Consider the following 22,833-nt stretch of genomic DNA (forward strand, 5'->3'; position numbering starts at 1 on the left):
TTCCTAAGTATGTGGGAAAGTATGAATTTAGTATTAAACAGTGGGCATTGACTTTTTATTCCTGAATTAAATTTTGGGTACACTTATCACAAGCTTGTACAGTGCAAGCAATTTAAAAAGAAAATTGAAGCTTTGATCTAGTGTGTTCTATGAGCAAATCCAGATCAACTTTGAATGAGTGTGCGCACCTTTTAGATAAGAAGGTGTGTGAATCTTTAAAATGAGCAAACCTAATTTAGCTTGTAATTTGTATTTTGTTGAAAGAGAAATCAGCTGTTATAAATTTAGTAGTTGAGCAGGCTAAAACTGGATTCAGAGGAACCTCGATTATCCGAATATCGGATTATCCGAAGGAGATCTCTAGGTCCCGATAGAAACAATACCTCAAAGACGTGTTTCCAACACCGATCGCGTTCTTTGTTTACAATGATTAAAAAGGCACCATCTCCAAATAACTGACCTCCAGCTCTCTCTCTCTCTGTGTCCACACTTTCCCTGGAATTCTACAGAGGGGCACACCCTAAACCTCCCTCCCCCAGAAAATCTCTCCAACATTGCCCTGTACAGGGTAAAGGTGGAACCTGTCAAAAAGTTGCAGTAAAATGTATGTGTGTGTCTGAGTGTGGACGGGGTTGGGGGCACAGACAGAGGTGGGGTGTTGGACGGGGTTGGGGGCGCAGACGGAGGTGCGGTGTTGGATGGGGTTGAGGGGCGCGGACGGGTGTGCGGTGTTGGACGGGGTTGGGGGTATGGTGTTGGACGGGGTTGAGGGCGCGGACGGAGGTGTGGTGTTGGAAGGGGTTGGGGGAGGGGGGAGAGGGAGTGGGGGGTGGATAGGGGGCATTTTCAGGATGAAGGGCTTTTGCCCAAAACATCAATTTTTCCTGCTCCTCGGATGCTGCCTGGCCTGCTATGCTTTCTCAACATCACTCTAATCTTGACCCCGGCATTTTCAGGATGCCAATCTAATTAATGGAGTGCAAAGAGGATCAGTGCCTGTGTCCTCGATTTATAGTAAATATTAATAACTTAGATGAGGAAAATGAATGTACTATGCAGAATTTGCAGAAAGCACAAAAATAGTTGGAAAGCAAGTAGCGAGGATGACGCAAAGGCCTAGGCAATTTTCTACAATTTTATACATCCATACCTGTAAACAGGTCGGGAAATATGTAGATACTTGGCCGATGGAATAAAATGTGTGGTAATACACTTTGTCAGGAAGAATAGAAGAGTTCAATATTATTTAAATAGAAAAAGACAGCAGAAAGATACAGCACAGAAAAAATTGGGGTTCTCATGCATGAAGTATTAAAACTAGCATCAAAGTTGGGCGGCTAATTGGCAAGGCAAGTGGAATGTTGGCCTTTATCTCAAAGGATATGGAGTGTAAAATGGGGAGTCTTGCTAAAATTATCCAAGGCACGAATCCAATTATGATTGGAATACTGTGAACAATTTTGGTCTGTTTATCTAAGGGAAGATTTACTGACATTGGAGGCAGTCTAGAGAAGGTTCACTAAGTTGATCGTGAGTATGGAGGGATTTTCGTATTAGAAGAGATTGAGTAAGTTGGGCCTGTTCTCATAGGTTAGAAGAATTAGAAGAAACCTCATTGAAACACAAACAATTCCTGGGGAGCTTGACAGATAGATACAAAGAAGTTGTTTCTCTGTAGAAAAGTCTGGGACTAGAGGGCATAATCTCCGAGTAAAGAGATGCAAATTTAAGGCAGAGATGAGGCTAGTGAACTTTTGAAATTCTTCACTGCAGAGAGCTATCAAGGTTGGGTTGCTGATAATATTTAAGGCTGAGATAGGCAGATTTCTAATCATGAAGGGAATCATGGCTTATGGGTATAAGGCAGGAAAGTGGAGTTGAGGATTATCAGATCAGCCATAATCTCATGGTGGACCTGTCCTTGAAGAAATTCTCCTCCTAAGCCTCTTCCAAGGATGCCTACCTTGAAGAAGTTCTCCTCCTCTCTCTACAAGACAAAGCCTCTTCCACCAATGGGTTGAGTGGCTTACTTCTGTTTCTACCTCTTGTGGTTTTATGGTCTTTAGTAATGTTTGGTTACTTTAAGCAAACAATACAGGGTCAATTAAAAATAACCTGAACATGAATATGAAATATTTCTGTTGTCAAACTATTCCTTGAATGAATGTCAATTAAATGCATTTAAATTTGAAAGGATAATTAGAATGACGGTATATAATTTGCAATATTTATTGTATTTAAATTAATTGCAGGGATATTTTACAGAAACTTCAGAATACAACGTGGTTTGTTTTTCATTTTTACTTTCCATTACTTGTTTTGAAACACATTGCAGATTACAGTAATTTTTTCTTCAGAAGCTATTAATGGCCTTAAACCTAATGCTGAGAAAATGGCCTGAAGCTTGAAGAATGCTGTATTCCTAAAGTAATTCCTAATGTAAATGCTGAAATTCAAATGCTGTAAGCATATTAAAACCAAGTGACTCACAACTTGTAAATCAAGTGTTGCTACATTTTCTAATTCTCTTGGTAGTCTCCAAGCCCACAGCTGCAATATTTAATATGAGTAACCGAAGTAAATTTACAACACTGAAGTTGATGCAGGCATTAATTAGGTGATCTTATGTTGAAGCTATTTAAGAAGAATACATTTTTTGTCATTTGTATTACTGTTGTTATTATCCTAGCTGATGTTATTATTGGACAAGTCCGATCCCAAGCTGAAATGTGGCTTGATTGCTTGTTTTGGTTTTAAAAAGGTGGTTTCACAATCTGATGCTACAAATTTAATTTTAACAACAAGACAAATGAATTATGCAAACTAATTAAAATAAAATTGAAATAATCAAGCAATTTACATATAATACAAGTTTACCAATTTCAAAAACAACCCCATTAATCCCAGAAACATTCATTTAAAAAGGCTCAAACACCAGAGATAATTCCCTTCTCTATCGCACACAGGGTTGACTTAAATGGGGCATCAATTCAGGTTTGGACTCTAATTACCTCTTTCTTGAGTATTTCTCAGCTTCAAATAATCCCTCTGGTTTTAACCAAACACCTCTGGTCTGGTTAATTCCTTACACTGAGGTAACATATTCTAAACAGTTCTAAACTATCTCCCTTTCTCATAAGGAACTGTTTTGCACATTTAGCTTCAGCCAACACTTTAGCAAAGACTGCCAATTGAAAACCTAAAAGTTTTTTCCCCAAGATATTGGTATTTCTCCTCACTAAAAGAAGGTATATTTATCTGTGACCTTCTAAAGTAAAACCTATTGCTCATCACTTTTTATTCTGTTCCCACATAAATCTCGCCTAGTAAAAATGAAACCCCATTACTTCTCCAGGAAGTCTCTCTCTGGAAAGAAATCACCATGGTTACAAGTTGATCATTATACCCCTCATAGACACCCCTGACCAAAACCACAAGTATTTCTGCAATGTATTTTGTATATTGTAAACACTGCTTTTATTGAATGTCGTATAAAGGGAGTAAGTGTTTGCGGCTATAGTACTAATCAAGCTGCATTGGCTTGGATGGTTTTGGGCTTCTTTAATGTTGGTGCTACACTCATGTTGACAAATGACTGTATTATTACACTTCTGATTTGTGCCAAGTAGAGGTGTCTGACAAGCTTAGAAAAGTCAAGAGGTGAGGTATTTGCTGCAGGACCCCTAATCTCTGACCTGTTCTTGTAGCCACTGTATTTAAATGACCAGTCCTGCTCAGTATCTGATTGCTGGTGTTCCTGCAGTAGGATGGTGATAATGGGTGATTATTGAATGTCAAGGGTGTTAGATTCTCTTTTGTTGGCAATGGTCAGTGCACCATGGCTATATGTCAAGTTATGCACTTCAGTGTGAAAATCAAAAAGAAGAGGATTATTTAGATGATCATTTGTTGGGAAGTGTGGATGTTAAAGGGACCTGTATGTAGTCGTACACCAATCAATGAAAGTAAATGGGCAGGTGCAGCAAGCAGTTAGGAAGTCAAATAGTAGATTGGCCTTTATTGCAAAAAGATTTGAAACATTCCCAAATAGGGATGTTTTGCTGAAGTTATATAGGACCTTAGTGAGACCATGCCTAGAGTATTGCATGAAGTTTTGGTCTCCCTTCTAAGAAATGACATATTTGCCATTGAGGGAGTACAGTGCCAATTCATTAGGCTGATACCATGGATGGCAGGACTTTCCCGTGAAGAGAAATTGGTTTGAGTAGACATATATTTGCTACAGTTTAGAATAATGAGAGGGGATCTGATTGAAACATATAAAATTCTAACAGGCTGGATAAATGAGACGCAGAGAGGATGATTTCCTTGTGTTGCAAAACTAGAACCAGATGTGGAGACTCAGATTATGGGGTAGACCATTTAGGATTGAGATGAGGAAATAATGTCTCTGAAAGTGTAGTGAACCTTTGGAATTCTCTACTGCAGAAGACTGTAGAGGCCAAGTCACTGTACATAACATAAGATAGATAAATTTCTAAATTTTAAAGGCATCACTGGGTGAGAGTGAGAATGTAGGGAAATGGCATTAAGGTAGAGGATCCACCATGATCCTATTGAATCACAGAGCAGACTCGAAAGGTTAAATGGCCTACTCCTGCTCCTGGTTTGTAAGTTTCTCTGCACTGCTGGGCGCTTTAACAGCATTAATGTCACTGCTGAATGAAATGTCAAAGTTGTGTCATTGTGAGAACTAGTTTGGAATTGTAATAGAACATAGAACAATACAGCACAGAACAGGCCCTTCGGCCCACGATGTTGTGTCGAACATTTGTCCTAGCTTAAGCACCCATCCATGTATCTATCCAATTGCTGCTTAAAGGTCGCCAATGATTCTGACTCTGCCACTCCCACAGGCAGCGCATTCCATGCCCCCACCACTCTCTGGGTAAAGAACCTACCCCTGACATCTTCCCTATACCTTCCACCCTTCACCTTAAATTTATGTCCCCTTGTAACACACTGTTGTACCTGGGGAAAAAGTTTCTGACTGTCTATTCTATCTATTCCTCTGATCATCTTATAAACCTCTATCAAGTCACCCCTCATCCTTCGCCATTCCAATGAGAAAAGGCCTAGCACTCTCAACCTATCCTCGTACGACCTGTTCTCCATTCCAGGCAACATCCTGGTAAATCTTCTCTGCACCCTCTCCAAAGCTTCCACATCTTTCCTAAAGTGAGGCGACCAGAACTGCACACAGTACCCCAAATGTGGCCTAACCAAAGTCCTGTACAGCTGCAACATCACTTCACGACTCTTAAATTCAATCCCTCTGCTAATGAACGCTAATACACCATAGGTCTTCTTACAAGCTCTATCCTGTAATATACTGTTATTGCCAAGGCAAAGATGTCTTGATGCAGATGTTGCAATGCGACAATACCACAAGGTTAACAACTTGTGTGTTAACCATTAGTAATTGCACCTGATGTAATTTTGATGTAATTCAACCATGTTGCGAGGATTTTTGTGGTGCAGTGATGGTATTTCTACCTCTGGACCAGAAGTTCTGAGTTCAAGTTTCACCTTGACAGGGGTGTCGTAACATTTCTAAACAGGTTGATTTAAAAGAAAACTTCTTCAATGTTGCTGAATTGGGATCTGAGTCTATGGAGCAAATTTGTCTATTATATATTGAAATAAAACAAAGAACTGTGGGTACTGGAGATCTGAAACAAACAAAAACAGAAATTGCTGGAGAGACACAACAGATCTGGCAGAATCTGAAGAGAAAGCAGTGTTAATGTTTAGAGTCCGGTGGCCCTTTCTTAGAACTGAGCAGCTAGGAAAAGCTGGTGTTTATGCTGATGACGGGGAGTGTAAAGGGGTAGGAGTGAGTGGGTAGGTAGACCGGGATTCCAGAGACAGAGTTTAAAACAAAGTCAGTAGACAATGGGATTGTTGACAGTAAGCCAGGGAAGAAGAGAAGGTAGGTGATAATGGAGACTATGCGTAGGTGAAGATAGGTTGGCTGCACTGAAAGCAACACATTTCATGATAGTACCTGGTGTGTTGGGTGGCTGTTGGTCATCAAAGGAAGTGGTCTGCACTAAAATTGTTCAACTCGATATTGAGTCCTGGAAGCTGTAAGGCCCCCAAGTCGAAGATGAGGTGTTGAGCTTTGCTGGGTCACTGGCAGGCCTGAGACAGAAATGTTGGCATCACATGCTGGCAGTCATAAATTCAGCAACTCACCAGGCCTTCTTGACAGCACCTTCCAAGCCCATAATCTCGATTCCCTAGAAGAACAAGGGAGCTCCCTTAAAACCACAATGAGAACTTATACCACCACTTCTTCACTGTCAGTGGGTCTAAATCCTCAAAGTCCCTCCCTAATATTATTACATTGTAGATGTACCTATATCTCACAGACTGCAGAGGCTCAAGAATGCAAATTGCCATCACTATTTCAAAATAAGTAAGAATGTGCTACAAATTCTGGATTTGATAATGATGCATTCAATCAATGAATGAATTTTAAAGAAATACATTCATTGAATTACTCTTTGCAATTGTTGCCACCTCTAACATGATGCCACCATGCCCTCCTAGAGGAGGCAATTGCCTAGTGGTATTATCGCAGACAGTTAAGACAGACAGCCAGATAATGTTCTGGAGACCCGGGTTCGATTCCTGCCACGCCTGATAGTGGAATATGAATTCAATCAATATGTGGAATGAAAAGTCTAATGATGACCATGAATCCATTGTTGATTGTTGGAGAAACCCATCTGGTTCACTATCCTTTACTGACATCTTTACCTGGCCTGGCCGATATGTGACTCCAACCTACAGCAATGTGGTTGAATCTTAACTGCCCTCTGAGCAATTCGGGATGGGCAATAAATGGTGCCTAAACAGTGACGCCCTCATCCTGTGAATCAGTAAAAAAACAACAGATCTTACCTCCATTTGCATTCAGCATTCCAATTGGAACATTTGCCCCTTTATACCACTCTGATCCACTTTGCACTTCAACCCACAGCACCTTATCATGCAAGTGTAAGAAATGCAACACTTGCCCTTTTATCAGCTCTACTAAGGGACCAAATATTCTTGCCACATTAAGCAGTAATTTATTTATTGTACTTTCAACTTTTAATACACTCTTTGCTGCTCACAATGCAGTCTATAATACATTGGGAAGTCTAGACATAGATTAGATTAGATTCCCTACAGTGTGGAAACAGGCTCTTTGGCCTAACCAGTCCACACCGACCCTCCGAAGAGTAACCCATCCAGACCCGTTTCCCTCTGACTGATGCACCTAACACTATGGGCAATTTAGCATGGCCAATTCACTTCACCTGCATATCTTTGGACTGTGGGAGGAAACCAGAGCATCCGGAGGAAACCCACACAGACACTGGGAGAATGTGCAAACTCCACACAGACAGTGATCCGAGGCTAGAATTGAACCTGTGACCCTGGTGCTGTGAGGCAACAGTGCTAACCACACTGTGCCACCCCAAATCTTGGATTGCTTTGCAGAACATTTCTTTTCAGCATCCTTCAGTTTCCTGTCATTATAAATCTCCACTTGCATTAAACCCTCGGTCTTCTACATTGATTCAGAGAAATTCAATGTAAATTGGAGGAGATTCCTCTTTAGTTCTTTTACAACCTTTCCTCAACAATGACTTCAACAATTTCAGATCAGTATCTCTGGCTCTAATTTTTTTGGACAACAGCTTTCACCTCCTCCACATGATCTTTAAGTTGTTTTTCACTATTTCCATTATCACCTCCTTTTATTCTTCACTTCTGTCCTCTTTGTTATTTATTTCTTGTCTTCCACACTATTGCAGGTTGGCCCTTTTTTTTGTTTCTCTTACTTACAACACCATCACCACCATCACTGCCATGCTTATTTAAAATCTGCTTCAATTCTATTTTTTTCTAGTTCTGATTCAAAGTCATCACTTGGAAATGTTAATTTTGATCATTTCTGTAAATGCTGGCTGAACGATTACGTTTGTCCAGCATTGTCTGTTTTTATTTCAGTAGTTCAACAATAAAAATGAATAGAAGTAGTTATTTGGATGATCTAATTTATTAGAATGCCACATTGGTTTTTTTTAATGATGTTCTGTCATTCATTTGAAATGAAAATGATTGTGGTTAAGTTTAGAAAGTACTGTTCATGATATTAATAGATGATTGCATAGCACATTCTACCTTGTTCAGTAGTATAAGACAAGCATGAATGCTTTTATTTTAAATTTGTTGATACCTGAAATTGATTATGAAGGCTGTTTCCTTCATAAACCTCAGATATTTTAGTAGCACTATGGTAATGAGTAACTTCATTCATGCTTGAATTACCTCTGGTAATGTTACTGGACTTTGTGCAATGAACTGTTCCAAAAAAAGTCACAAAGGAACAATTGTATGAATTTTGATTTGCGTTTCAGGCTTGGGGAGCTGCCAGAAGAGTTTCTAAAGATGACTGGATGGAATGGCTGAGGCGATTAAGTGTGGAACTGCTTAAAGAATCTCCATCACCTGCACTCCGCTCATGTTGGTCTCTAGCTCAGGCCTATAATCCTTTAGCTAGGTAAAATTTCCAGCTTAATATTTTGTGGTAATTTACTAAAAATAAGTTTGAGCAATATATAAGTCAATCAGTGTATTGAACTGGCAGTATGATTGTAATGAACGTCTGTACTGACATATGAAGAATGCTAGAGACTTAAAGGAATTCACTTAATTTCAGTCCTCCCACAAATGTCACCCCTGCCACCAGACCTCTTTGCTGTAAAGTGCTGTTGAATATTTGTTCAACAAAGAGGTATGTCTGATTTGTTCAAATCTGAATTATGAATCTTTGGTTCTTGGCAGTTAGAAGCTAAAAGAGGTTTTTGAGGGATCTTGGGAAAAGAATTCACAACTGCTTTTGTTTCAATTTGAGTCATAGAGATGTACAGCACAGAAACAGACCCATCGGTCCAACTCATCCGTGCCGACCAGATATCCCAAACTAATCTAGTCCCTATATCCCTCTAAACCCTTCCTATTCATATACCCATCCAGATGCCTTTTAAATGTTGCAATTGTACCAGCTTCCACCACTTCTTATGGCAGCTCACTCCATACACGCACCGTGCTATGTATGCAAAAGTTGCCCCTTAGGTCCCTTTTACATCTTTCCCCTCTCACCCTAAATCTATGGCCTCTAGTTCTGGACTCCCCCACCCCAAGGAAAATACTTTATCTATTTATCTTATCCATGCCCCCATGACTTTATAAATCTCTATAAGGTCACCCCTCAGCCTTCATGCTCCAGGGAAAACAGCCCCAGCCTATTCAGCCTCTTCCTATAGCTCAAATCCTCCAACACTGGTAACATCCTTGTAAATCTTTCCTGAACCCTTTCAAGCTTCAAAACATCCTTCCAATAGGCGACTCTCTGTGTGGAGTTTGCACATTCTCCCCATGTCTGCGTGGGTTTCCTCCGGGTGCTCCGGTTTCCTCCCACAATCCAAAAATGTGCATGTTAGGTGAATTGGCCATGCTAAATTGCCCGTAGTGTTAGGTGAAGGGGTAAATGTAGGAGAATGGGTCTGGGTGGGTTACGCTTAGGCGGGTCGGTGTGGACTTGTTGGGCCGAAGGGCCTGTTTCCACACTGTAGGGAATCTAATCTAGGAAGGAGACCAGAATTGTACACAATATTTCAAAAGTGGCCGAACCAATGTCCTGTAGAGCCACAACGTGATGTCCTAACTCCTATACTCAATGCTCTGACCAATTAAGGAAAGCATACAAGCACCTTCTTCACTATCCTATCCACCTGTGACTCCACTTTCAAGAAGCTATGAACCTGCACTCTAAGGTCTCTTTGTTTAGCAATACTTCCTAGGACTTGACCGTTAAGTGTATAAATCCTGCTCAGATTTGCTTTCCCAAAGTGCAGCACCTCGCATTTTAAGTTTCAGTCCTTCCTTTGCCTTCTATGATGTTCATCTGGGACACCATCTTCAGCCAAGAAGGTGGGCAGTCTAATTAGTCCCAGACTTTTGCTACTGTCTGTGTACAATCAGCTCTGCTAGTGATAGCCAAGATAAGTGTTGGGAAGGAGGCTTGCCATTGAAACATCCCAGTGCCAAATGAACAGAGCAACAGTTGAAAGGAAAGTTAATTAAAATAAGAATGAACCGACAGAAAAATATTTGTGAGCAACTGCCCGTATAAGGGAACTTTCATGGGCAAAAGCTGTGTAATATTGATGCTTGTCTTACATGAGAGGCATATCTTTGACAAAATTGCTTGAATGAAGCAGTAATAAATGCAAGATATGGGATGTATTAGCATACATAACAACCACCATATTAAATTGTAATTAAATGGTGTTGAGCACTTTTATAGGTTTACTGATGTGGGTTTTTTAAAATTTTCAATATTTCCTCCTTTTTACACAAACGCTCAACTCAAAGGCTTACAGTTGCAAGTTGCGATCCAAGCTGAATTAAATTAGTGTTCTTTCTGACAAGGATCTCTGCTCAGGGTCATTCTGTTTACCCCACATGATGAGATAACTAAATTCAAATCCAATTTATATTTTTCTTTAACTGCTTTAACCTTCCTTGTAATAGGCAGAAATGAAGTGAAAACTAGATCAGGCCTGACTGTGAAGCCCACATCAATTGCTGAATAATTTCCTAGCATTTGTTTAGGCTTATGTTGAACAATTGCCTTTTGAGAAAGTATCAATGGATGCAGAGCTCACAGTCAGCAAAATGAGGTGACATAAATAAATCTGCTTGAACATTGATGAATTTTTTGAGTTGTCCTTTATTTTGAATGAATGTGCATTCTATAACTAAAGTTTCTTCCATATTTGGACATATGAATAATTTGTTTTTCTTTTCGTTTTCTAAAACTTGTTTAATTTTCTCTTTCATGCAGAGACTTGTTTAATGCAGCTTTCCTATCCTGTTGGTCAGAACTACATGAAGCACAGCAAGATGAATTGATCAGAAGTATTGAGCAGGCTCTGACTTCTCAAGACATTGCTGAGGTCACCCAGACACTTTTGAACCTTGCAGAGTTCATGGAGCACAGTGACAAGGTGAAAAAAGAGGCTAAATTTGATAGTGTCAAGTTCTGAAGGTGTTGTCTTTTATGAAAATTGTTGAACATGCTCTGTTTGTCTACCCCCTGCGCTACCTCTATCTCCCCCCTTCCATCGCTGTCTCCATCTCTCATCTCTTTTTTCTTTCTCTATCTGTCTCTATCTGTCTCCTCTCCCCCATCTCTGCCTCCCTCTGACTCTCACCCCCTTCTCCCTCTCCCTGTCTTCCCACTCCCCCCATCTCTTGCCCTCTCCCTGCCTTGCTGCCTTAACACCCTTTTCTCTCACTTGTTTGGTTGTTCTCTCACTCACTCATTCTCTCTCTTTCCTGCATTCATCAAAATATAATGTAACGTTTGTTGCCATGGGATCATTCAAATTTTGATCAGTAATACTCTTGTGAACCTCCTTGAGATGCTTTGCTACAGTAAGTATTTTCTACATAGGAAGTTGTTCTTAATGCTTTGTTTGCTTCCTACCTTATCCTCTACACCATTCTCTAATTGCATTTTATTAGAAACGTGCTGCTGGAGTGGAGAACTAATTATGCAATTAGAAGTGTCACTGTTGGGTGGGAGGGTAATTGTAACAAGGATGCAAAGATGCTTCAGTATGTTGTAGACAGATAAGTGAGTGGGCAAGTGAATGGCAGGTGAACTATAATGTGCATAAATATGAGGGTCTTCATTTTTGTAGAAAAAACATGAAGGCAGATTATCATTGGATTGGGAATTGCTTAAGAGAGAGCGAAGTGCAATGAGACTTGGGTGTCCTTGTACACCAGTCACTGAAAGAAAGTGTGCAGGTGCAGCAGGCAGTAAAAAGACAAATGGTATCTTGGTCATCTTAGTGAGAATGTCTGACTACAGGAGCAGGCATGTTTTGCTGCAATTGTATAGGGTCTTCGCGAAATCCACACCTGAAATAATGTGTGCTGTTTTGGTCTCCTTATCTGAGTAAGGATGTTCTGGTTGTGGTGGGAGTGCAGCAAAGATTTACCAGACTGATTCCTGGGATGGGGTCTCTGGGGTCCAGAGCCAGGGGTCACAGTCTAGGGCCATTTAGGACTGAAATGAGGAGAAATTTATTCAGCCAGAGTGTGGTGAGCCTGTGAACGTCCCTGTCACAAAAAGCAGTTGAGGCCAAAACATTGAAATTTTTCAAGAAAGAGTTAGGTGTAGTTTTTATTGCTAAATGAATCAAAGGATACTGAAATAAAGTGGGAGCGGGGTCCTCAGTCAGATGATCAGCCATTATCATATTAACTGGCTGAGTAAGCTCAAAGGGCGAAACCATCTACTACTGCTATTTTCTGGAAAGGTCGTTCTGCGATAATGCAGGTTTTGTTAATACAAATTTGCTGTAATGCAATTGACAAATTGGAGACACTATTTCTAAAGCATGAACTTTTAAAACATGTGTTGGCCATAACGTGATTACATTGCCAATACTTTAAGCGATCTTTCTAAAGTTATGATTTTTCTATAATGTGGGGCTGTGCAAGAATGCAACCATTTTTTAGGAAGAACTACCTGTATTACCTGACTGAACACAAGTATAGCTGAAAGTCAGCACCACCTCTTTTAAGCTAAGACGACTTTAGCTATCAATTTAACCTACAAATGGTGGCCCAACTGAGGTTACTGAAACCATGGCCATCATGAGGGAATTTGGTAGAGCAGAGTGACTGACTGAAATTTTATTACATGTGCTAATAAAGTTCTTTTTACTATTCTGGTCTATGTTTTGTTGTCTCAGCACAAACAAAGGTATGTGCAATGAGGTAAAAAGTTGCACGTACCAGCTTGAAAACAATGATGTAAAGGCTTACTCCACTGTTGGTACTTTTAATGTTTTCTTTGAGCATCAATAAATTTGGTTTATCTGTTCCTTTTGAGCTATGCTTCTATATTAAGAAAATGTAAAACATATTTGCAGTGAGTTTTTAAGATCCAACCATCTTACTGTAGAATGTTTCCCTCGCATACATAAAGATTTAAGACAATTGGATTATTGAACTTGAAGCAGTCACCTTTTACTTTGAGGTCTGACTACTATCTATCTCGACAAAGTTTATCAAAATTTATTTGTTAGATTTTTTTTTGAAAAGGGATTAAAATTAATTGAGCTTGACCAATTTCTAACTGCTCCAAGTGGATTATGTTTCTGCAATGCATAACTGAAGAGTTTGAAATAAATTGTCATCTTCTTACTCTTGTTTCACCTAACACTTTGCCTTCAACTTTGAACTGTTTTCTCTCCCTTTCAGTATTTCTGTTTCCCTCTTCCATCTTCTATTTCTCTTCCTCGCCATCTTTCTGTCTGTCATTTTCTCTTCTCTGTTCTAGTTGCCCATCTCTTGTGTGTCCCTCTCCCCCTGAACCCTTATTTTTCTGCTAGCGTCTTCATCATCTATTTTTCACTGTCTGTCTTTGTCTATTTTGTAAACTGCCTTTCTCCTTGTTTTGTATTTGGTGGAACTAGAACTATGGATAGTGATTGTGTAATAGAGATAATTGAGTGGTAGAAAATAGTCACTAATATAGTCTAGAGACCTAATAAGAGTAGATAAGGCTACTGACAGCTGTAATTCAGCCCCAGCAGCAGGCGAGTCTCTGCTTAAAAAGCACAGATGGGTTGAAACTCAGAAACAAGCTGGCTTTTCAGTTCCTCTGTCTGTTCGAGTGGTCAGGTAGATCATGGCTAATCTGTAGCTTAACTCCAACACCATTTCCCCCCCAAAAAATCTGTCAATCTCAGTTTTGAAATTTTCAACTGACCGAGACTGAACAGATGTTTTGGAAGAAAGTTCTACACTTCAATTACTTTCTGTGAAGAAGTGTTTCTGGACATTATCCCTGCATGAATAATTGAGCTTTAATTTTAAGTTTATGTTCTTCATTCTGGACTCCACAATCAGGGCAAGTAGTTTCTCTCTGCCTACCCGAACCCAATTCATTTGATATCTTTAACACCTTGAGATTATCCTTTAATCTTTGGTATTTAAAATTTTGTCATGCCAAGTGACACCGAAAAATTGCAAATTATTTCTTTCAGTATTTATTTCAAATGGAATTATTTATTTGTTACATTTCTATGTATACAATATACTGCAGGAAATTATCCCCTTTGGGGGTTGAGGCAGATACTCTATGTGCAAAATGTAGAATATTGTGTTTGTTGTTAATGTTGCCTTATTTGTCAACTTGATACATTCAAACATGTGCCAAAACATTTGAATAAACTATTTGGCCAACAAATAGCTAACTCCTTAATTTCTATCAGGGCCCTCTACCACTGAGAGATGATAATGGCATTGTCCTCCTTGGAGAAAGAGCAGCCAAATGTCGTGCTTATGCCAAAGCCTTACATTATAAGGAGTTGGAGTTCCAGAAAGGTCCCTGTCCAGCAATTCTAGAATCATTAATCAGGTAAGTTGAACTGCTTTATTTAAATAAATGTAGAATTCATGCAATATACAGTAGTTTTAATTTTAGTGGATAGCCAGAAAATAATTAATGATGAAACCTTTGCCAAAGGGGGTATAATTAAATAAGAACAGGAACCCAAAAGCTGGACTTTCTTTTGCTGCCTGCAATATGCCACATGATATCCAGTTCTAGTCAAGTCAGTGGAACTGAACAATGAACAGTGGAACTGAACAATTCCAGCCTCTGCAGTATGACTAAACAGTATTATGGAAAACTAATCTAAGACCAGTTGTTTTGCATCCAATGTCCAATTTTGGTCCCTTGGTCTCCACGAAAAACAGATCCCCATGTTGCACAGGTGAAAAAGATAACTGAGCTGGTACAGTTTAAGACATGTGTTTGGCAATTGAGATTGCAATTAAATAAAAGAAAATTTAGGTTAGTAACCATTTTGCCATTCTGACTGTGCAAGCAATTTGAGGTGCAATTTGGAAGACTGGAAAGTATATTAGTCGTGTTGCCAGTTTACTCCTCACTTTGTGCTGATTTGAATATTTACTGAGCACAGTATATCTCCAGTCTAAAAGAAAGCTGGTTTCTTTGACCGATTTTAAAAGTTTATAGAGAGAACCTCTCTAAACTGAGTTGAAAATGAATATTACTAGACTGTGTTCATCAATAAACAATCAATTAAATGAGTGACCACATTTGTCTAATAATCCTTTATCAATCAAAAGAGCTTATGTATGTCAGAATTTGTAGACAAATTATATATTGTCTTTACATGACTTTATATTAGCCAGATTTCTAACCTACCTTGCTCCCTTTAAGCATTACATCTATGTTTTTGCAAAGAACTTTTAACTCTTGACATGCTTTCAAGATCGTAATTGTTCCATCATTTGAAATGTGTTGTATACTTTAATGTTGGTTTGGATATTTTTATAAGTTTGTCAAGTTTACATATCTGAATAAATCTTTGTATATTCAAAGTCAAGTGATATTCGTGTATGTATTTAACCCGAGCTTCTGATTTATTTTATTTGCTGAGTCTGAAAGAAAGTTACTGATGCAGTTATTCATTCAGTGTAAGAGTGAAAAGCCTTATTAAGAAAATCTAATTTCTGGCTTATCAGAAATGGACGATAGCTGGTGGCGAAAGGGGTCCTCTGTAGCTTTCAGAGGATTCAACTCTGCCTTATAAAGTTTTGATACTGTTATTTTCAGAAGAGTATTACTGATTGAAGGAAATGTTTCATGCAAGCTGCTTCATCTGTAGCAATCAACATCGCCATGTTTGTGGACATTTGTTTCAAAGATATAATGCAATATATGTAATCAAGGTGAATATTTCAATTAGATATGCAGTTTTGTTTTCCCTAGTTTTTCTTTTCATTACATTACAGCTCAGTTTGTACAAAAGTTAAAATTGCCTCTTAATTCAAATTAGGGGCAGTTTAAGGAACAGGGAAATTTATTACTTTCTATTCAGCAATGTCACCAAAAAGTGCATTTGAGGAATAGGATTTCATTCTACTGTGATATATTTAGGTTTGTATATCTTGTTAAAATTTCTGATCAGGCTTACATATGAAGAGCAGGTGCATTATTTTTGGAGAGCTTGGGAAATCACAGCTCAGCTCAGCATGAATCTGCTCTTGAAGCAGAGGTGAGTGGGAAATTTTAACAGCATGTGATATAAAGAAACAAGACGGAGATAAATGTCAAGATTTTAAAAAAAAATTGAACTTCTCTACGTGAAGGTGCTGCTACAATCCAGAAGAATAAACTAAATGTGTCATTGATCAGAGTCCCTTAAAAAAAACCATCCAATTCTAGTTTTTTCTATATTTGTTTTAGACATTGTACTGATTTATGTTAACAGTGTCTACCTAATCTCAAAGACAAAAAATGTCTTTCGCCTCCTTATATTTGCTAAGAGAATCTGCTACTCTGCATTGTTACGACTTGAGCTCATTTGTAACAATGTGTGTGGAGACCATCCTCTATTTAAATTCTGTTTCCAATTGCCCAGATTAGATTGATTTATGGAACGTGTATTTTAAGACTCATGCAGCTGCCAATAACTTTTTGCATTTGGATGATACTTTTATTATTACAGCATGAATCAAAGTTAAATTATGCTAAGAATTCATGCCCAACTTAGAATAAAACATGCAAAAAATACTACGAATATAACTTGAGGTTTGAAGCTTTGGTACATTAGCTGTTGCTGCATTCCTCAACTAATAAAGTGGAAATGTGGTTTCAATAAGGCACCTGGTTCACCTCTTTGAGTTGATGTGACATTCTACAGATATTTGTTTGGGTATCCTGTTTGATTTCATGGAAGCAATTGTAGTCCATAAATAATGGAAGGTTACTTTGATTGTTGACCATTTTTAAGAGCTGTTAGTAGCTCAGGTTTAAAGAGTTCAAGTGCATAATCTGGTTGGCTATCATTTGAAGTATTGCTCATGTAATTCTTTGAAAACTGGTAGTTCAGTACAAGAAAAATGCTTGCCTAAGCCTCATTTAGAGCTCCTTGAAATAATCTGGTAATAACATATAAGTTACATTTAACAAGAATGATTAAATGAGGTAGTTTTTGCTGAAAATAACTTTCTAGTCTTATCTACTTGGCTGAATCTTGGCTTACTTGACTGGATTATGACAGCTAGAAATGGCATAAAAATATTGTAATCATTAAAGCAACTTCTGATGGATACTACAAAAACTGAAAATTGTCATTTCTGGTAGGCTAATTAGATGTTAGCATCTACTTTGAAGCTCTGTGGTATTTTCTTTAATTTGTTTGAAACATGAGCTACCTAATATTAGATGGGGACAATTCCATGTTATTTAATTACATATTATGTAATGGCCTAAACTCAATACTTTTTGCTGATAACTCCAAAGGATGAGTCTGACCATTTTCATGGCAGTTGATAGATTGGGTAACTCAGCTGAATAGTTTTCCATATGGTAAACCTTCCCTAACTATTTAAGATAACAAAGTCAGAAATCAAAGCTATAAGTTCAACATTCTAAATACACTAACATGATACAGGACTAATTTCTCTGTTCTAGATAGTTGTCAAGAAAGTCTTTTGGATTCTTGCTCGGTTTCTTAGTAAAGAAGAAATGTCTACAAGTTGTAACTGTAGCATTTTAGCTTTTGTTTTCTGCATTGTATGAAGATGTTCAAGTTTCTTTAAAAAACAAAGGTGTTTATTCCAATGGTGTCCAAAGCTAAAATATGTTACCAAAAAAATTGTGTTAAATGTCGATTGAATTTTAAATCTGTATGAGTTTATAACACTTGAAGTTTGAGGTAAATGTAGCAACTAGTGGCAATGCATAGCAAGTTTGTCCGCACTAGTAAAGAGAAAAAGATGGTTGATACTTTTGACACTAACACTTTCAGAATGGATAAGTGAATCTCGTTGTAAGAATAGTTCGAGTTACAACTTAATGGAATTTACAATGAAAAGAATTCTGATTGCGCTTCAAACCTTTCATTCCGAGCTCTCAATGGAAAAGGATGTTGCTAGGGTTGGAGGGTTTGAACTATAGGGAGAGGCTGAATAGGCTGGGGTAAATCCCTGGAGTGTTGGAAGCTGAGAGGTGAGCTTATAGAGGTCTGTAAAATCATGAGGGACATCGATTGGGTAAATAGACAAGGTCTTTACCCTGGGGTGGGGGGTGTCCAGAAGGAGAGGGCATAGGTTTAGGGTGAGAGGGGAAAGATTTAAAAGGGACCTAAAGGGCAACTTTTTCATGCAGAGGGTGGTGTGTGTATGGAATGAGCTGCCAGGGGAAGTGATGGAGACTGGTACAATTGCAACATTTAAAAGAGATCTGGATGGGTATATGAATAGAAAGGGTTTAGAGGGATATGTGTAAAGTGCTGCAAATGGACTAGATTAAGTTGGGATATCTGGTCGGCATGGACGAGTTTGACTGAAGTGTCTGTTTCCGTGCTGTATATCTCTATGACTCTGATATCAAGCTAACAGAGTAATGTGATTAGTCTGACTTGGAATGAGTCATAAAATTACAACTCCAATATTTTAATCGTAGCTAAAATTAAACATTTGTTGAAGTGTGCTATTGATCTGAAATAATTTTCCTGTCAGTTTAATGATAAAAATGTACTGCTGTTTAAACTTTTTTACCATTTTTTTCAAAAAAAACAATCTCTACATTCAGCCAGAAGATGATAATAGAATCCCTGCAGCATGAAAGCAGGCCTTTGGCTCATCAGAACCATACTGACCCTCTGAAGAATATCCCAACTATACCAACCCCCTTACCCTCTCCCTGTAACTCTGTGTTTCCATGACTAATCCATCTCACCTGCGCCTCCCTGGACACTATGAGCAATTTAGTATGGCCAATCCATCTGACGTGCACAATTTTGGACTGTTGGAGCAATCCAGAGCATCTGGACAAATCCCATGCAGACTCTGGGAGAATGTACATACTCCACACAGACAGTTGCTCAAGGGTGGAATCAAACCCAGGTTCCTCGTACTGTGAGGCAGCAGTGCTAACCACTGAGCCACCTTGCTTCCCACAACTATATTTATTAAATCTTCTTGACTAGAAATACTTGATTTTATGTTGCTTAATCTGCAAATTCCAAATTGCATTACCATTCATATTAAAACTCCATATAAATCCTCTTCTTTCTTCTTTCTTATCCTCAGTTTCCTCAACTCCTCTCTCCTCCAGAAACTCTGACCTCATAGAAATATCCCCTATCTTGCACGGTATCCCTCTCACCATTTTCCCCAAGGTCTTGCCAATTTACATTGGCTCAGGTTCTTCTAATTTCCAAACTTCACACTCTCCATTTTAGGCCTTCAACTTTTTGGTGACTCTGTTGTAATATGTTGAATTGTCTTTCTTTGTATTTTCATAGTGAATTTTTTTCCAGTGAATTTAACAAGTTTATTTTTCTCTGTTTTCTCTATTTAGCTTGAAGTATTAATCGCACATGTTGCAGCCTTTCAAATTTCATTTGGAACATATCATTCTATAATTTTATTTTAGAAATCTGTTTTGTAAAGTTTGAAATGCAGCCTTTTGGAGATATTAACCTATAAATGCAAAACAAAGAGATTGGACTGAAATTATGTTGCATTAAAGAGACTTTGAAAAGTCATTCCATTCAAAGTATTTTAATGTACTTTTTTTATCAACCTGGTCTGACATATTATGAAATATCTCAGTTCTAGGTCGGTCTTGTGTTCCTGGCCGAGATGTAGGGACATTATCACTATGACACAAGACCCAGCTTCACATTCAGATACTGGCAAGTGATTATATTCTTGGCAATGAATTAAACAATATGAAAATGTTAATAATTGGGCAATAGAATTAATGCCCGTTTAATAATTAGCTGACATTCAGAGAGGGAATTCTTTATTTGTTTAGTTAGTTGAGACTTGATTTACTTGAAGTAGAGAATATTACTAAAGTAAAATACATATGATGTTGGATTGCATACTAGACCGCAGCCTCTGGCATGATTATAGTTCAGTGTTTTAAATAGCATGATAGTCATTCAAAATGCGTTATTTTCACTTCTAGAACAAATTGAGTAGAATTTTAAGTTAATAGTTACAGACATTTGTAAGTTAGATAAATCTGCCAATAAATATTTCCAATTTGAATAAAATTACAGTTGGGTCTACCTTTTCAGATCTTTTCTGTGAAAAGCCATACTGTTATAATTTAAATCACTTGCACGCACTGTTGGATGCCATCTTATTTTTTTCCATATGACCCTGCATTATTGAAGAACTGACAGTATTATAATTCTGTCGCAGTATCAATGCATTTATTGGTCCAGATTTTGAGCAGGGATGATAATCATTGCAGACCGGAAAACTGCCCAAAATCTTTCTCCGGTTTCATTCTAAACATTGCCCTCGGGTATCTCTGACATCTGGTAACAGTGATGCCAGCAAGCAAGCTAAATGACCATTAGCATTAAAACATCTCAAAAACAGCACTCCAGAATTGATGTACAGACTTTACGGTTCATATTTTATAATTTTACTGAAAGTGAAATAAAGATTAGGCATTCACATGGGATTAAGTTAGAAAATTAGTGTTCAGTGCCATTTGAGACTCCTTAGTCTGTGTCAAAATGCAGTAAGATCTGGATAGCATCCAGGCTTGGGTACAATAAGTAACAAGTAACATTTGTACTGCACAAGTGCCAGAAACTGACCATCTCCAACAAGGGGGAGTCTAACCACTTCCCCTTGGCATTCAATGTCATTACCATCATTGAACTCACCATGATCATGTCTAAAATCAAAATTAGACTGTTAATTTGTGGACTGGTTGCTATTTTAGACAAAAGCAATTCACGCTAGCTTTTATCAATAATGGAAAGCAACTATTTACTCTAAACACACTCAATTTTGACAAGTGGCAGAGAAAAGATTAGATTACTAACCTACTACCATGTAAGTTGAACTATTCCTCTTTAATTTCATTGCCCCCTACCGCACAGGGCCAACTTCCATCAAAGGCATTCACCTCTTTTATGATTACTCTAGTTATAGTATTTGTTCTTATCATTTTCAACCTTCCCTTGATGCTTAATGTAGTTAATTGGTTAAAAAAATCACACACAACACCAGGTTATAGTCCAACAGGTGCATTTGGAGCACTAGCTTTCGGAGCGCTGCTCCTTCATCAGGGCAACCACCTGCTGAAGGAGCAGTGCTCCGAAAGCTAGTGCTTCCAAATAAACCTGTTGGAATATAACCTGGTGTTGTGATTTTTAACTTTGTCCACCCCAGTCCAACACCGTCATTTCCAAATCATAGTTAATAGGTCTATTGTCCTTCTGTTTCTTTTGCTGTTTCGTTCTCCTACTTGAGCCAACAGAACAAATGTAATTCAATAATGATTCATGTTCTCAACCCCACAACAACACACACACCATCTCCTCCTCCTCCTTTCCCCGCCCCCCCCCCCCCCCCCCCCCCCCCCAGTCACCTCAAAGCACGATACAATTCTATAATTGATCCCTTTTCATCTTTGTTTACATTATGCCTTTTTGGAGTGCTGAGGGGTAACTTCCAATAATGCCACTCCCATCATTAAACTTCATTTGATGGAAATTCAGATGTGGAGGATAGTATGTTTGGTTTGCAACCAGAATAATTTTGCATCTGTTGGAAATATCCTCTGTTCCTTCTAGCGTTTCTCAGTAAATAAGCTTGTGCAGAGACAGCTCAGTTCCTACATTGCATGGGCCAACAGTACTAAGTCCGTACAATTTTGCCTGTGTTGACAGACATTGGCCACCTTTCTCACATTAACCAATATGAATATTAAGTGTGTCATCGATGTGGAGTAAGAGGTGCTTTTCCCAGAATGATGCCCTTTTTTGCAATGCCTGTAGTGGTCATATTGTATTTGGCCTGGCCTGAACAACTTCATATCAACAGAGGAACAGGAAAAGAAACTGTAGAGGTTAACTTCACTGCAGAAAGTTAATCTGAAGTGCACATATGGACGTCAACGTATATGAAGCAGTTGACAATGTCGCCTTCATTTTGAATTTGTTTGAAGATTGGGGCAGCATTCGTATCGTTTGCTGGGGGTGGGAAAGAAGTTTGGTTTTGATTCTAGTTTTGCAATGGACAGTTCTTTTAACCCAACAAAGATATGGTGATCCTATTTATTTAGCCATTCTGAGGAAAGTCTGCAGCACAAAAAGGAGAATATACGGAAGCACAAACCTGAATTTTGCTTATCTTGGCTTTATTACATGTTCAAGTTCAGTGTGATTTGTGTGACAATAAGAATATGATGCAGTTTTATATATTATTTGTGTACCTTTTAAGGCTATTCATTCATTGAAATTTCAATCCAGAAATGGGCTAAGGAAGATACCTATTGCCAAGAATTAGCTCAATGTAGGAGTTGATGTAATCCCATTTCCCTGTACCCCTCAAAATGTCCAATATATTTTCTCAGAAGTGCTGTGATTGATTTGTCTTTAGTCGCATTTTATATCATGCATTCTATTCTGTATAATAATCCTTTTCTTATTAAAATAACTATTTAGATCCTCTCCCCATTTAGAAATGATACAAACTCCCAGACTTTCCAATGGCTAGACTGTCGTTATTTCAATGTAGATAGGAGTTGCTCATGGGAACATGATGGAATTCCCATAGTACCAGACTCTGAAGGAATTGCACAGGAAGTTGAAGGTTTCTCTGTACAGTTCTCCTATTCCTGGAACCCTTTGAAAAATTCATTTAAATCGG

General features: G+C 38.4%; 1 protein-coding gene across 3 annotated transcripts in view; it reads left to right on the top strand.

The window, feature by feature from the left end:
- mtor (mechanistic target of rapamycin kinase) overlaps window positions 1-22,833 on the top strand; it is a 387,814-nt gene that overhangs the window by 126,875 nt on the left and 238,106 nt on the right. For all 3 annotated transcript variants that reach the window (XM_043675588.2, XM_087980582.1, XM_087980583.1), the window contains exons 26-28: window positions 8,439-8,581; window positions 10,931-11,093; window positions 14,382-14,527. In XM_043675588.2, coding sequence (XP_043531523.1) covers window positions 8,439-8,581; window positions 10,931-11,093; window positions 14,382-14,527 — 452 coding nt within the window. The remainder of the gene's footprint in view (window positions 1-8,438; window positions 8,582-10,930; window positions 11,094-14,381; window positions 14,528-22,833) is intronic.

The sequence above is a fragment of the Chiloscyllium plagiosum genome, unplaced genomic scaffold (genome assembly GCF_037043375.1).
Source record: "Chiloscyllium plagiosum isolate Xiang-an unplaced genomic scaffold, Cpla_swu_hap1 HiC_scaffold_37, whole genome shotgun sequence".
In the NCBI taxonomy this organism is placed as follows: Eukaryota; Metazoa; Chordata; class Chondrichthyes; order Orectolobiformes; family Hemiscylliidae; genus Chiloscyllium; species Chiloscyllium plagiosum.